We start from the raw sequence: 13,626 nt of genomic DNA on the forward strand, positions 1-13,626 counted from the left end.
ATCTCATCCCTCTCTCTCTCCTCGCTTCTCTCTCTATCGCAGGCGAAGGCGAAGGCGAAGGATTCGGGCTCAGCTCCTCCGCCTCCGCCGATCTCTCGCCGGAGGTGAGGCCTCCTCCTCCGCCGTCTATCTGTATCTCTGTCTGTAGCTCAGCGTCGGGCCCGGTTCAATCCACAGCTCCCCCGGGGTCATCTGCGCTCGGCTCGGTGAGGAATTGTTGGGATTCGGTCGGGTTCGTTGGTTGGGTTGGGTTGGGGGGTACTTGACTTCGTTCTGGTTGTATGGTGGAATTGTGCGGCGGGTGTGATTAGCTTGATGAGATTAGGCTGGGGTTTGGTTTGGATTGGTGGAGTCGTGTGAGGAGGGCGTGTTGGGTGAGGGAGGATATGGGTATCTTGGGATCGTGGGATTCGTGGCCCCTCTGATTTGAGGCTGATCAGTTGGTTATGTTACGCATAGAGCTTTTTCATGTTTGGATTTGCGCGAAATTCGGCCTAACCTTTGACGAGAAGAGAGATGATTATAGGCTTCAAAGCCGTGACTAAGGAAGTCGTGTTTTTTTTTTGTTTAATTGGAGCAATAGGCTGGGGATTGATAATTTTCATATTGACATGAAGATTCTGCTGTACACTACTGAAATTTATGCTTCCATACCCTTTTGTGTGGTCAGAGGTTTCTTTTGTCATGATTGGGTTGAACATTCTTTTGTTGCAGATGTGTCAGCCCTAGGAGAGGAGAAGCTTTCTTTTTTTGGAAAATCGAGTCAACAAAAGGTCTTGCCAATTAACACAGTGAAGGATAATTCTGGCTTGAGTGTTTGTAAATGGAGAGAATAAGCACCAATCAGCTCTACAATTCTGGAATTCCGGTGACTGTGCCATCGCCTCTGCCTGCTATACCAGCTACCCTGGATGAAAACATTCCCAGGATTCCAGATGGGCAGAATGTTCCGCGGGAGAGAGAATTGAGAAGCACACCTATGCCACCTCATCAGAATCAGAGTACTGTTGCTCCTCTTCATGGGCATTTTCAGTCCAGTACCGGGTCTGTTGGGCCTCTGCGTTCGTCCCAGGCGATAAGGTTCTCTTCAGTTTCAAGCAATGAGCAATATACAAATGCCAATCCTTACAATTCTCAACCGCCGAGTAGTGGGAGTTCTTCAACGCTCAATTATGGATCACAATATGGAGGCTTTGAACCTTCCTTGACTGATTTTCCAAGAGATGCTGGGCCGACGTGGTGTCCTGATCCAGTTGATGGCTTGCTTGGATATACAGATGATGTCCCTGCTGGGAACAATTTGACTGAAAACAGTTCTATTGCAGCTGGTGATGAACTTGCCAAGCAAAGTGAATGGTGGAATGATTTTATGAATTATGACTGGAAAGATATTGATAACACAGCTTGTACTGAAACTCAACCACAGGTATGACAGTTTCTGCTATTTTGGTGGCTGAACTTGGGGAGTAATTCTTCATTATCTAAGAACAATTCTACTCTTATTTGGCTAAACTATTTCCTAAATTAACTGTTATTTCATGCTGTGATGTGTTCTTTGTTAGTGAGTTTGAAATGAAGCATCATCTTGATTATTGACTTTCTAAAATTATCCTTTTGTTTCTGCAACATCCAATTGTCCGTGACATTACCGTGTTTGATGCATATTATGTACGATGTGTTTATCAGATTAGTATATTTCGTTCTTCGTATCTCCAGCTCAAAACTGCCACTTAATAAATTATCTTTAGCATTATGGCAGTCTAGCGACCCCAATAAGATTTACATGTTTGCGTTGACAAATGCAATTATTCTTATATGTGACATGCAAGCAAAACGTCTACACTTTGCTTTGTTTAACAAATGTTTACTATAGATTGGATGTTTTCAATTGGGCATGCTTAGCCATGATGCATTTGACACCTAGATAGTTAAAAAATGCGATTATGCTCAAGATAAAAGGATGCAGTTGCTGCAACCTTGTAGTTTTCCTGGCTCCATATAACCAAGCAAAAAACATGATGACTTTACTGTATGTAGAATTGTGGAGAGTCATCTTGAATGAGCTTGGGCAGGCTTGACTTGGTTTGAACTGCATGTAGGTTTCTGCTCTTATTATGTATAAGTATGAATTATAGGGATTTTCTTGACAGAAGCTCAAATAGGCTCCATGTTTGCTCAAGAGAAGCTCAACAGGTTTAATAACATATCATAACCAAACTTCAGATCAGCTAAAATAGCATAGTGTTGTTTAAACTAAAATTTATACGACCAAGTTGCTTGACGGCTTGGTTGCCAGGGAACTCTCTCTCTCTCTCTCTCTCTTTTTTAAACAAAGAAAAGGGTATAATATTGACATACTTGTGAAGTTTTGAGCTTAACCAAGAATTTTTTTTTTAACCCTGAGATGATATCTAAATTTCTTTCTGGTTGATATCATCAGGATAAGCTTAGGCTTGTTTGGGTGGGTGCTGCCAGTTTCCAGTTGAGCTTGAATTAAGACTGTGGGATGTGTCACATGTAGTTATCCCTAAGTGCCCTATGCTATTCATTGTTGATGACTACTGCAAATTCTTTAGTTCCTAGTCTTCTAGACGCATCCAACATGTAATTGAGTGGTGCTCTATTTATCTTCAATATAGGTTGGACCAGCTGCGCAATCATCTGTCGCAGTTCACCAATCAGCTGCCCAACAATCAGTTTCATCTCAATCAGGAGAACCTTCTGCAGTTGCTATACCCTCGCCCTCTGGTGCCTCCAATACCTCCAACTCCAAGACACGAATGAGATGGACTCCTGAACTTCATGAGCGCTTTGTAGATGCTGTCAATCTACTTGGTGGCAGTGAAAGTGTGTATTGCTTTAAGAAATGTTACATCTCCTATGATTGAACTAATTATGCATATTGACATTTATTGTGAATTGTTGCAGAAGCTACTCCCAAGGGTGTGTTAAAGCTAATGAAGGCAGACAATTTGACCATTTATCATGTTAAAAGTCACCTTCAGGTCTGTTAGTTGTCCCTATTGCATGATATTTTTGTGAAAAAAAATTATTCTTATCTTTTCATTTTGAGTTAATTTATTTTGCAGAAATACAGAACAGCTCGATACAGACCAGAATTGTCTGAAGGTCTGCCACGTTCCACTTTTTCTGTGTTTTGCTGCATTCTTTTATTTATTTATTTTGTTGCCATGTATTATTTATTTTATTGCCATGTTCATCAATTTGAGATTTTTCAGGTTCTTCAGAAAAGAAGGCAGCCTCAAAAGAGGACATACCATCAATAGATCTGAAAGGAGGGTAAGTTTGAAATCTTCATGACTTCATTATGCTTCTACCTTGCGATCTCACTGCTGTGTTCTCTTTTATTCATTTGGAATCCTGTATTCAATCATATTATTAGCAAAACTGGTTCAGTGAAAGATTCTCCATTAAAAGGGGCTTTCTTGGTATAACAAAAGGAATAATTTGTTGATCAAATGCTTAAGATATTTTGTTGATCAGCAAACTGTTTTTTTGTAATAGGACAACAATACTCGTTACAGCACTGTGTTCTATATTGAAGTGGCTTGGAAACAATTCTTTATTACCAATAGATATTCTTATTCAAACTCGTTGACTCTCCTTGGTCTCCTTGGAACTTTCTCCTTTTGTATTTTCTGTTATTTATTTGTATCAAATGCAATTGTGTCTAGTGAACAGAAAGCAGTGATCTTCCACAATAAAAAAAAAATCTATCTGGTCTTTGTCTGGTCTAATGTTAGTCCTTCATTCTTGCTTGTATTTTGCCTACTAATCTGATCGCAAATATGGAATGTCCTGCTGTTTTTAGCCAACTTGTACCGCAAATATGCAATGGCCTGCTGTTTTAGCCAACTTGTTTGGGCATCCTTAACATTAGACCATCTTGTGAGGTCCGAGTGTTCATTCTTGTATTCTGTTGCAGGAACTTTGATCTCACTGAGGCATTGCGTCTCCAGTTAGAACTCCAAAAGAGGCTTCATGAACAGCTTGAGGTATGTAGCATACTAATGAATTGTTTTTCATGCTTTATATTTCTTCTGAAAGGAAGGTGGGGAAGGGCTTTGGTATGAAGTTCAGAATAAAGTAGGCAAGCTTCAAGCTATCATATAGTACTAGTGTAAGCTGACTTGTTTGAGCTCCATGCATATAAAGCAAAGAACGAATTAGCGCTTTATGGAGTTCTTTCTATTGTGAATTATATAACCGACCATTAACATCATATGTGGTAAGCAAATTGATTGGAGTATTAGGTGAAAAAGGATGCCTTAGGAAAAAAAATCCAAAAGTATTTCAAACCAAGACCAACCGTTAAAATTAGCATATGGATGCAGTTATTATTTTGTTCAGGGTTTAGTTTTTTTTCCGTACATGTAGGTTCTTGCAATAGAGGGCATCACAGCTCATTAGGAAAATATGAACTTAGCTGTTAATTTCTAGTACTTTTTTGCCATATTTGTATTGTTTTCATCTGTTTTTCTTATCCTTTCATATCAACAGTCGGCTAAACCTGTTGTTGAACATTGTCTCTGCTCCTTTTTACTAGACATTCCTAGAAAAACTAGTTTCATGGATTAGCTAGGTCTGCCATAACAGGGGCCAGGGCATTGAAAATCTGCTAAGTCTGCTTTAGATGTTTTTGTCTATGAGATGCGTTAAAAGTGAAGTAACCAAATTCCTTACCTAGTTGATTAACATGGATTATGAAGGAAGCTAGACCAACATCAAAGTGAACTTCTCATTTCCCCAAGCTGTTGACTGCAGGGTGTTGAACTTTCTGAAATTAACCCTTTTGGTTCAATGCTTATTTGCTCTGCAGATCCAAAGAAGTTTGCAGCTGAGAATTGAGGAGCAAGGGAAGTGCCTTCAGATGATGCTCGAGCAGCAGTGCATACCTGGGACAGACAAGGCGGTGGATGCTTCAACCTCAGCAGAAGGAACAAAGCCATCTTCTGATCTTCCAGAATCTTCTGCCGTGAAGGATGTTCCAGAGAACAGTCAGAACGGAATAGCCAAACAAACAGGCATGAGAATCCATTAAAGTCATATTCATGCTGCTGATACCAGCTTAATAATGTTGAGATTGAGATAATTGATGATCCTTAAATTTTTGTTTCAGAATCAGGTGACAGATAATGAGGATGTGATGAGGGTCTCTCCAAGATGTGGACCCAAGTGGCCATTGAATGGGCTCGATGGCTATCTGACTGATGTTTGGCAAAGCTAAAATTAAATCGTTTTTGCCTTTTCACGGGGAACAGAACATTGTTGTGAACAGCATATCAAAGCTTGCCCCAGCGCTTGTAGCTAGACTTTAGTTGTACAGTACCCCAAACACGGCAGCGACGATTCCGTGTTAATGGGATGATCTTTAGGTTTCAGAAGGCAGCACAAGCAAATTTGCACTGATGTACTCTTTGTCAGGTGGTTTGACTTCTTGCTTTCTTTGTTGTTAGGGACTGGATAGCATGGATTAGGAATTTGATTATGATGAACTAATTCAAGAAATTGCCATAATCTTTGGTACCTTGTGCGCCTGGAACATGTAAATGGTACCAAACAACAATATGATATGTTTACCTTCATGTTCTATTTGGCTTAATGATTATCTGCGCGGGAAAAAACTCTTAAGTAGATCACGGTTATTTTGTTAACACGACACCAGCGGCTATGACCTGTGATTAATGTTTTGGTAATCAAACCAAATATAGACCAGAAAAATCATCATCGTCGCTTCGAAAACAGAATCAAGAAACCATGAACTTACTCGGTTAAAGAACAAAAAAAACTGCGAACCTATAGTGCAGTAGCTGGATAGAAACACAGAAAAATACAATTGGTAATAACACAAAATGATAATTAAATTTTTAAGTAATACAGTACATACGTAATAATATCAGCTAGCTCTGCCTCTACTCTTCGACATAACGTCAACAGAACATTATTGCCGTATAGCAATTTTTGAAAATAATAAGGATGTAAAGAGGAGCAAGGGAAGTGCCTTCAGATGATGCTCGGTCAGCAGTGCATTCAGGAAAACCATACGGTGAAAACTATATATATATATATATATATATATATATATATATATATATATATATATATATATATATATATATATATATATATATATATATATATATATATATATATATATATATATATATATATATGCAGTGCAAACTTGAAAACTACCGTTAGATTGAAAAATAAACGTCTGAGATTCGTCCACGTCACCATGAGTAAAAAATTTACTTATGAGTAAACCTATTAGTAAAATTTTTACATTTAATGACGTGAACGAACCTCGTATGTCTATTTTTCAATCCAAGATTTGCACTACACATTTTCCCGTGCATACAACAAGGAGGTGGATGCTTCAAGACTTTATGATATTTTAAGGAAGATGGAATTCTTTAAAGAAAAAGAAAGAACTTTCAGTTAAATTTATCTAAATGAAAATATTTGTCTCTTTCTTAATTGGATTTATGTTGTACCAATTCAACAGAAACCTTTTATATTTTTATATTTAGGGTTAATTAGATTCATCCACTACGAATGTATCATTTTAGATAAATGCTATTATTATTCGTATATTCGTATCCATGCCATTTGAATATGTACAAATTGAAATCATGCCATTGCCATCATGTTTTCTGATAAACTCTTAGCTCCAGTCGATACGCTCACGGCTTTGATTGGCCCGATCTTTCGGTGAGTTGGGATAACTACGATTTCAAAGAAACATTGACAATCCCACTACAACAGTACAAGACGTTGTTGTGTTGCGCCTTAGCGATTGATACACCTCTCCGTGGGTTGTTGAACTAGCTGGTGTAGATCAACCTTGTTCCTGTAAGCAAATCAAAGAAACAGACAAGAATAAGATAAAAACAATCTGAATTGCGAACAGGAATTAAATACAAATGATAAGTTGGGGTTTCGAAGACAAACAGATGGGCGGTCTAGCCGACATGCGCGCTGCAAGCAAATAGTAATGGCTAAACTTTAATCTAAACAAAATCAGAGAAACCCTGAAGGGGTACCTAGCTATTTAAGGAGGTGGGAGAACAATATAGGGGTCACTAGGGTCGTGTTCCACTTAGTTGGGGCGCATCCCACATGGGCCCCACTTGGGCCGGGGTCCCAGATAAAGTTACAAGCCCATAGGCATATTATAGCTAACGCAACATCTTATTTATGTGATTGTGGCCGACTGAGATGGAATTTGAAGATGAAGCTGGATCCGTTGAAAAGAGGACTCAGAAAGTTTTCCATCAAGTACTCATGGGCAAAAAATGGAGATCGTATGCACATTTGGCGGCCATTTGAAGTCAATATTGTTGCAGGTCACCGAATTGGATTCCACAGTTTCTGCTGTTTGATCTTTGATGTCTTCTAGTTGAACAATGATGTGAGTAACGGTTATATCAATAGTAGTTATGATCAAATCATTTTCTGTTATCATATATACCAAAATAACCCTAGATATGGGACCAACATGTCAGTTCTATTTTCTTCCTTCATCCTCCCCTCCTCTCATCTCTCTCCACCTTGTTGAGCCAAATGCAGTGGATGGCAAGGAGGGCGTTAGCGAGGGAAGCGCTGCTCCCACTAGGGTTTTCAATTTCGAAATTAGATTTTATGCAGGTGGGAGAGGGGGGGGGGCGAAATTTCTGAAATTTTGGTAATTTCGGAAATTTCTGGCTGAAATTATTTGAAAATTTGACTTAATTTGAATGAATTTGAATAAAATTTAACCAAATTCACAAAAAAATTGTAAAAAGCCAAAAATTTCGGGCGAGATTTGAGTATGCCGGTGACGGGCGAAATTACCGAAATTTCGGAAATTTCGAACTGAAATTTCAAACCCTGGCTCCCACTCGAGCTCACCAAAGAAGATGCTTCTGCAGTAGTGCCTCGACGCGGTTGAAGGGGATGGTGACAGTGGAGTTTCTATGGAAGCTTGAGGTAGACAACGACAAGGGTACGTAGGGAAGCTGAAGCAGGCCATGACGGCGATCGAGAAGCAAGTCGGAGAAGAAGACATCGGTGCCAGTTGTGCCAGACTCGGGGCCGGGCCCTGGGACGACGGTGCAAATGCGCGGCAGCGGATTCTTGGTGTCCATGAACCCGTTCGACTCGCCTCTTGTTCCGACCCTCGCCGGAGTCGGAGCGGTCGCCGGAGTTGAGGAAGACAACGCCGGGAGCTGCAACACAACACAGAACACACACGAACGTGGACAGGGAATTGGTGCGGCCAAAAAAAATCACCGCGTTTTCTGTAGCTCTTGCTATTTATAGGAGAAAAAAAACATATGGCCATGCCGGCCATGACGCGCGCACCGCACGCCACGCTCTTCACGAACTGCGCCATCCCACAGCTCGAGCGTGCCGCGAGACTCGCTCACGACTACCAGACTCCCGCGTGAACGTGCACACGTCGAGCCTCTGTACAAGACGCGCCCAAAACTCGGGCTCAGCTGAAAACAAGGAAACTCAACTAACTATCCTAACTAGAACACGCCGGGGTTTATTCAACACCTCTTGCTAGCGGAGAAGCTCGCCCTGCAGGTGTTCGGTGCCGTTCGTGCTGCGGAGCTCCATGGTCAGTCCTCCGGAAGATGGCGGTGGTGGTCCTCTCCGAGATGGGGCACGCCTACGCCGGCGCCATGGGCGGGCTTTGGGCGCTCCCCTGCGGCTCCACTGACGACATCGAGCGGCTAGCGGAAAACTGCAGGGATGACACGTTTGCGTTTGCTGCTTTCAATCAGTACTGATCTGATCGATCGAGTTAGCCATTCCCTGTCCTGCCTGCCTTGCCCGCCGGATCGATTGTTGATGAAAGATTGAAGGTGAGAGTGTTAGATTTAATTGGGTAATTGATCCATTTAAATCAATTAAGTCAAATAAATTTCAAGGCTCATTATACTAGGAATTCATGTGTATTCATTCTCTTATGGGATATCAATGGGATGAGGAGTTTTGAGAATTAATCAATTTGATTAGGGAATTGGTAACTTATATCAATTACTCCTAATTGATGGATGGTTGATGGTTGTATAGTGGAGGATGGTTCATGGCTAGTTGATGATAATTAGTTGCTCTATTCCTCTTCCTATTCCATTGATAACCTACAGCAATTACTCCTAATTGATGGTTGGTTGATGGTTGTACAGTGGAGGATGGTTCATGGCTAATTGATGAGAATTAGTTACTCTATTCCTCTTCTTATTCCATGACTCTTACTCTTCATCTTCCATTCCTCATATAAAATGAGAATGGATTTGATCTCCCTAAGGAGAAGATAGACACACTTTCATCCATTTCCAAGGCTGTTGCTGCTACAGTAATCCCATCCCGATGAGTGTGTGTACACGCGTTGGGAGAGTAGGCCTCCGAAACCACGCACTGCTGCGACGTTTGCACGGACGGGCGGACGATCAGGTTTTTGGGGAGCGCAAGGCACGACTACTCACTGTTCGTCAACGTCTACTTCGTCTTCACCAACATGTCAAACACTGGAGACAACGGCAACACTAGAGACAAGGAGAAGGAGGCTTCCGTCAACACCAACGGAGGCAATACTGTCTCAAACTCCAGCGGAGGACCATTCCTGGGGTATAACCTTCTTACATTATTTCAATTAGAAATTTTACTATTAATGTTCATCGCAATGTCAACATTGCGTTATTATGTGATTGTTGATGCTTATTCTACGTTAAGCATGCTCATGTTGATTACATTCACCACTATCACTAGATCAAATCCCATTGTAAATATCATGTTTATTATCTTGTTTTTTTGAATTAAAATACGCCGAATTATGACCAAATTTTCAATAGAGTACTACTCGCCTTCGATCAATTATAACAGGCAATACATGTACATGGCCAATGTGAGAGGTGGCCGTCCGTGTCGCTACCTACTGGCCCATCTCGCCGGCGCTGGATTGGAAGCAGAGGACAAGAGAGAGAGAGCGCGCGCGCGACAGCATCGGTTATATTAAAACCTGCCCTGAGTTGCTGCTCCCACAGCGATTTGAGGCTGCGTGCTCGCCTCCCACGCTATCCACGTCGCCTCGCGCGCTTGGAGCGTGGGACTTTCGTAAGCTGGCTATTTTGCAAAAACACCCTTAATTTTATTCTTAATTTGTTGTAGGTCCCTCATCTTGGGTTCCTTAGTTTTGTATTCTCACGTAAAGGCCCTCCATAACCAACAATATCTTATGCAAAGGAGAGAAAATTCAGAAAATAGAAGTGCGCTCTGAAAAATGAAAAGCAGGGTGTCTTTTTGCAAAAAAGTATCCCTAACTCTCACCTCCCGGAACCCTAGCCGTCACGATTCCCCGCTCTCGCTCTCTCTCCTTTGCCATCACGACGGCCGCCACCTTGCCTCCCCGCCGGCGACGACCTCTCCCACATGCCCTCACCTTCCTTCTTCCATCTCCTTGCCCCTCTCCCAGTACGTCGCTGCCCCGACAGAGAACGAGCCACCTTCAGATCTAGCGGTGGCTAGCAGCATCACTATCCATTCGGAGGCTAGGGTTGGAGATGAGTTGAGGCTTGCAGCAGGACGCGGGTGCTTGGCGGCGGCGCAGCAGCTGGGTGCGAGAGCAAGGGCGAATGGCAGCGTGGATGCAACGCGTGCAGGCGCGGCAGCCCAGCGTAGCGTCGGCGCACCGTGGCATCCTGGTATACTACTGCTATTCCATTCAAGTGGCGGTGCATCTTTCTCCTCCTCCCTACCAGGTGATGCTTTCCTCTTGCGGGGCTGGATTTGGTGTTGGTTCTCTATTCCAGCTGCTCCCATTGGTTGAATTTGGTGCACAAGTCTGACCCTTTAATCTGTTCTGCCCCTTCCGATGTGAATCATTGGCTATCGACAGAGAATTTGTTCGAATTTGGCTCTTCGAGTTCCCAACTATAAAGGATGATGTTTTTCTTGGCCAGATTAGTGTTTCTCTCCTCTCCTAGCCACGAGGGGAGGAGGGAGAACAGATTGTAAGCAGCAAGTTGAGCAGCAAAGACAACCGATGCAGTGGCGTGGAGTTCGAGTTTGACAGTTCGGTGCCCAATCCAGGGTTGCAGTGCTGGAACAAGGCAGAGTAGTTGCTTTGTCTTTGTTTTTCTTTGTATGTTGCAAATTCGCATCACATCAAAGTACGCATCAGTATGATCTCAGGATTCTATGGATGAGAGTACACATCAATATGCTCTCTGGGGATGAGCCACATGATCTTGGGATCAGATTCATCTGAGCAACACAAGATCTTGGCTAATTGGTGTATATTTTTGATAGCTTTTTTTTTTGAAGGGAGATTTTTGATAGCTTATTAATACTGAACATCTGGATATATGCCTTATAAGAGCGAGGAAACTTAAGTCTATGGCTTGAGCTAATAAAGATTGTAGGTTTTTAGAGTAGGAACAAGGTTAGCATTTCTGTCATTTTATTATACACGCGTTGTTCTTTTTGGACGTGAGATTTAGTTGTCTGTTTGTCAGTCAATGGACTAAAATAATGTAAACTAGGCATATAACAACCATTTAAATTTATGGATTTATGGTTTGATGCAATTTAGCACATGCTAGGTCCTCTTCTCAAATTAGTAGGAGTTTAGGACAAAGTATAATGGTGCTACCTTACTCATATTATACTGGATTGTCAGAATCAGTTGGGCCATTCATTGGCTCCTCCTCCCCTCCTCTATGCTCACTTTGTCATGCTCTGTAGCGGTGGTGGCGTCATATCAGAGATGGAGCAAGAATTGTTGCCGCACTGAATGCTCCATAATGCAAGAAAACCAGTATAGAGAAGCCAGATACATCCGCATAAAGCAAAGACAAACATAGCTTATTTTGTCGGCTTATAACTATGTTAGTTTTGCAGTTTTTGGTTAGAGCTTTGCTTTTTGTGATAACTCTGTTCTTTTGCAGAGTAGATGAATATAAGCCTGTAGTCTGTGATCTATGTGTACACATAACCTCTTTTTTTAAAAAATTCTCATAATATGGATCCAAATTTCATAAGCTATAAGAATTATTGATAATATTCCTGAAGCTTTTGTTCTGGCTTGCTACTCATTTAATAGAAGTTGTCTTCCATTGCCTGAGTGCTCGACTATAAAGAACCTAAATATTAGTTCTTATCAACCTGTGACATTGTAGTGATTTTGTGCTAGCTGATGAATAGTGGATAGTAGCAATGTAGTTTAATTTCAGGAAGGAAAAGAGTGATGCATAGGGAAGGAAAACCTTTGTTCAAAATAAATATATATCATTAGATTTCTCAAAACCTTGCTGTTTTGTGTTCTGCTATTCATTCAGCATTTTAGCTAAAGGCCTAATTTTTATAACCAAACTATGATTACGACGTTGCAATTTTCCGTTAGTTTTATTGTTGCATGTACATTGGGTAAGCACTCGCCTTACAATGTGGGGTGCACTCTCCTGCAGTGGATTTGCCTCGCCTGTGCTTGCATGTGCTTCATTCTATGCAGGTAGAACAAGAAGATCCAGCTTCTACACAGGTAGTATATGTGTGCCTATAACTTTGCTGTAATCACCTCAGTGAGTAGTCTGCTGATCCATCTTTTTGTTCAACTGTGGCAATGGCTGCGGGTAAGCCTTTTAGATATTGATTTGTCAAAATAAACTGACACAAGCTTTCAGAGATGTGTGATTTCATATTTTCCATGATAAAAAATAATGTTATTTCCATTGCTTCAAAGATATACTATATGTTGTGTGTTAATTCCCTTTGCTTCAAAGTTTCTTCAGATAAAGCTGCATGAAGATGAAAAGACATTTTATTCAGTACTATCGGTTACTTTACATTTATTTATGCCATGCTTTTTTTATTGGTTCAGGAAGATGTACACAGTACACTGATCTGGTGGAGAAGAACACCACAACCACCTCAGCTAACATGTTCCTTTGTTGCACCTGAAAAGGGATAATTCGCATATATTTCATCTTAAAAAGAAACTGAGCTGAAGAAACTTATGAATCAGATAACATTTTTTCTAGGCCTGAATTTGTCTGCTTAATTTTGCAGGCACGGCGAAGCAGCGTTGGAGGTGGCTGCTGGCTCCTATGATGTTGCCCATGTCTCCTGCTACAAGTGCAACCGGTGCAACTGCTAATGTTAAGAGATTATTGACTGTAGCAAGCACCAACGTGCCTATCTGGGATGAAGTGATGAATAAATAAAAGAGGCCATCCAGTGTGACGGTTCAATCTCTGTATATTTGGCTGTTGATAATTACTGGTCATCTTGCCAGTGTGCCCTGTGTAATGTTGTTCAGTGAAATATAAGATAATTTGTTTATGAGTTTCCCTCTCATTATCTTTTGTTTTTATCATTCTATGATAGAAAATCGCAGGTTATGTCTATCTCCCATTGCTTCGTTACATCGATTTATCTAATCTCGATAGAACTTGCCTCGGATCATTTGGTTTGTCTGAGAGCTTTTTTTTATCGTTGTGCTATCTGCTCATCGATAGGGCGCACAACGTGCGCCGTAATGTCGATAGAGAAAGGAGAGAACGGATAGAAATAGATGGCGATGATACAAAATTGGATGGTAGTGGTATGATTAAA

At 41.3% G+C, this 13,626-nt stretch overlaps 1 protein-coding gene and 1 long non-coding RNA gene across 2 annotated transcripts; both read left to right on the plus strand.

Annotated features, from left to right (window-relative positions):
• On the plus strand, positions 1–5,623 carry PHR2 (protein PHOSPHATE STARVATION RESPONSE 2-like). The gene is made up of 9 exons (NM_001403057.1): positions 1–104; positions 715–1,426; positions 2,640–2,847; positions 2,929–3,005; positions 3,090–3,129; positions 3,240–3,300; positions 3,947–4,016; positions 4,841–5,045; positions 5,141–5,623. The coding sequence occupies exons 2-9, from the start codon at positions 824–826 to the stop codon at positions 5,155–5,157; spliced, it is 1,281 nt and encodes a 426-aa protein (NP_001389986.1). The 5' UTR covers positions 1–104; positions 715–823; the 3' UTR covers positions 5,158–5,623.
• A 4,738-nt stretch (positions 5,624–10,361) lies between these two features.
• On the plus strand, positions 10,362–11,451 carry LOC9269557 (uncharacterized). The gene is made up of 2 exons (XR_001547332.3): positions 10,362–10,772; positions 10,910–11,451. It is a non-coding gene; the product is annotated as an uncharacterized lncRNA (long non-coding RNA).
• The last annotated feature ends 2,175 nt before the right edge of the window (positions 11,452–13,626 follow it).

The sequence above is a fragment of the Oryza sativa genome, chromosome 7 (genome assembly GCF_034140825.1).
Source record: "Oryza sativa Japonica Group chromosome 7, ASM3414082v1".
Taxonomy (NCBI): Eukaryota; Viridiplantae; Streptophyta; class Magnoliopsida; order Poales; family Poaceae; genus Oryza; species Oryza sativa.

What these genes read in the sequence shown, in the direction of transcription:
- PHR2 (NM_001403057.1), top strand. Translation starts at nt 824, where the DNA reads ATGGAGAGAATAAGCACCAATCAGCTCTACAATTCTGGAATTCCGGTG. An exon ending in TCTACTTGGTGGCAGTGAAA is followed by an intron (nt 2,848 to 2,928) that starts GTGTGTATTGCT and finishes GAATTGTTGCAG; the next exon opens with AAGCTACTCCCAAGGGTGTG. An exon ending in CAGACCAGAATTGTCTGAAG is followed by an intron (nt 3,130 to 3,239) that starts GTCTGCCACGTT and finishes GAGATTTTTCAG; the next exon opens with GTTCTTCAGAAAAGAAGGCA.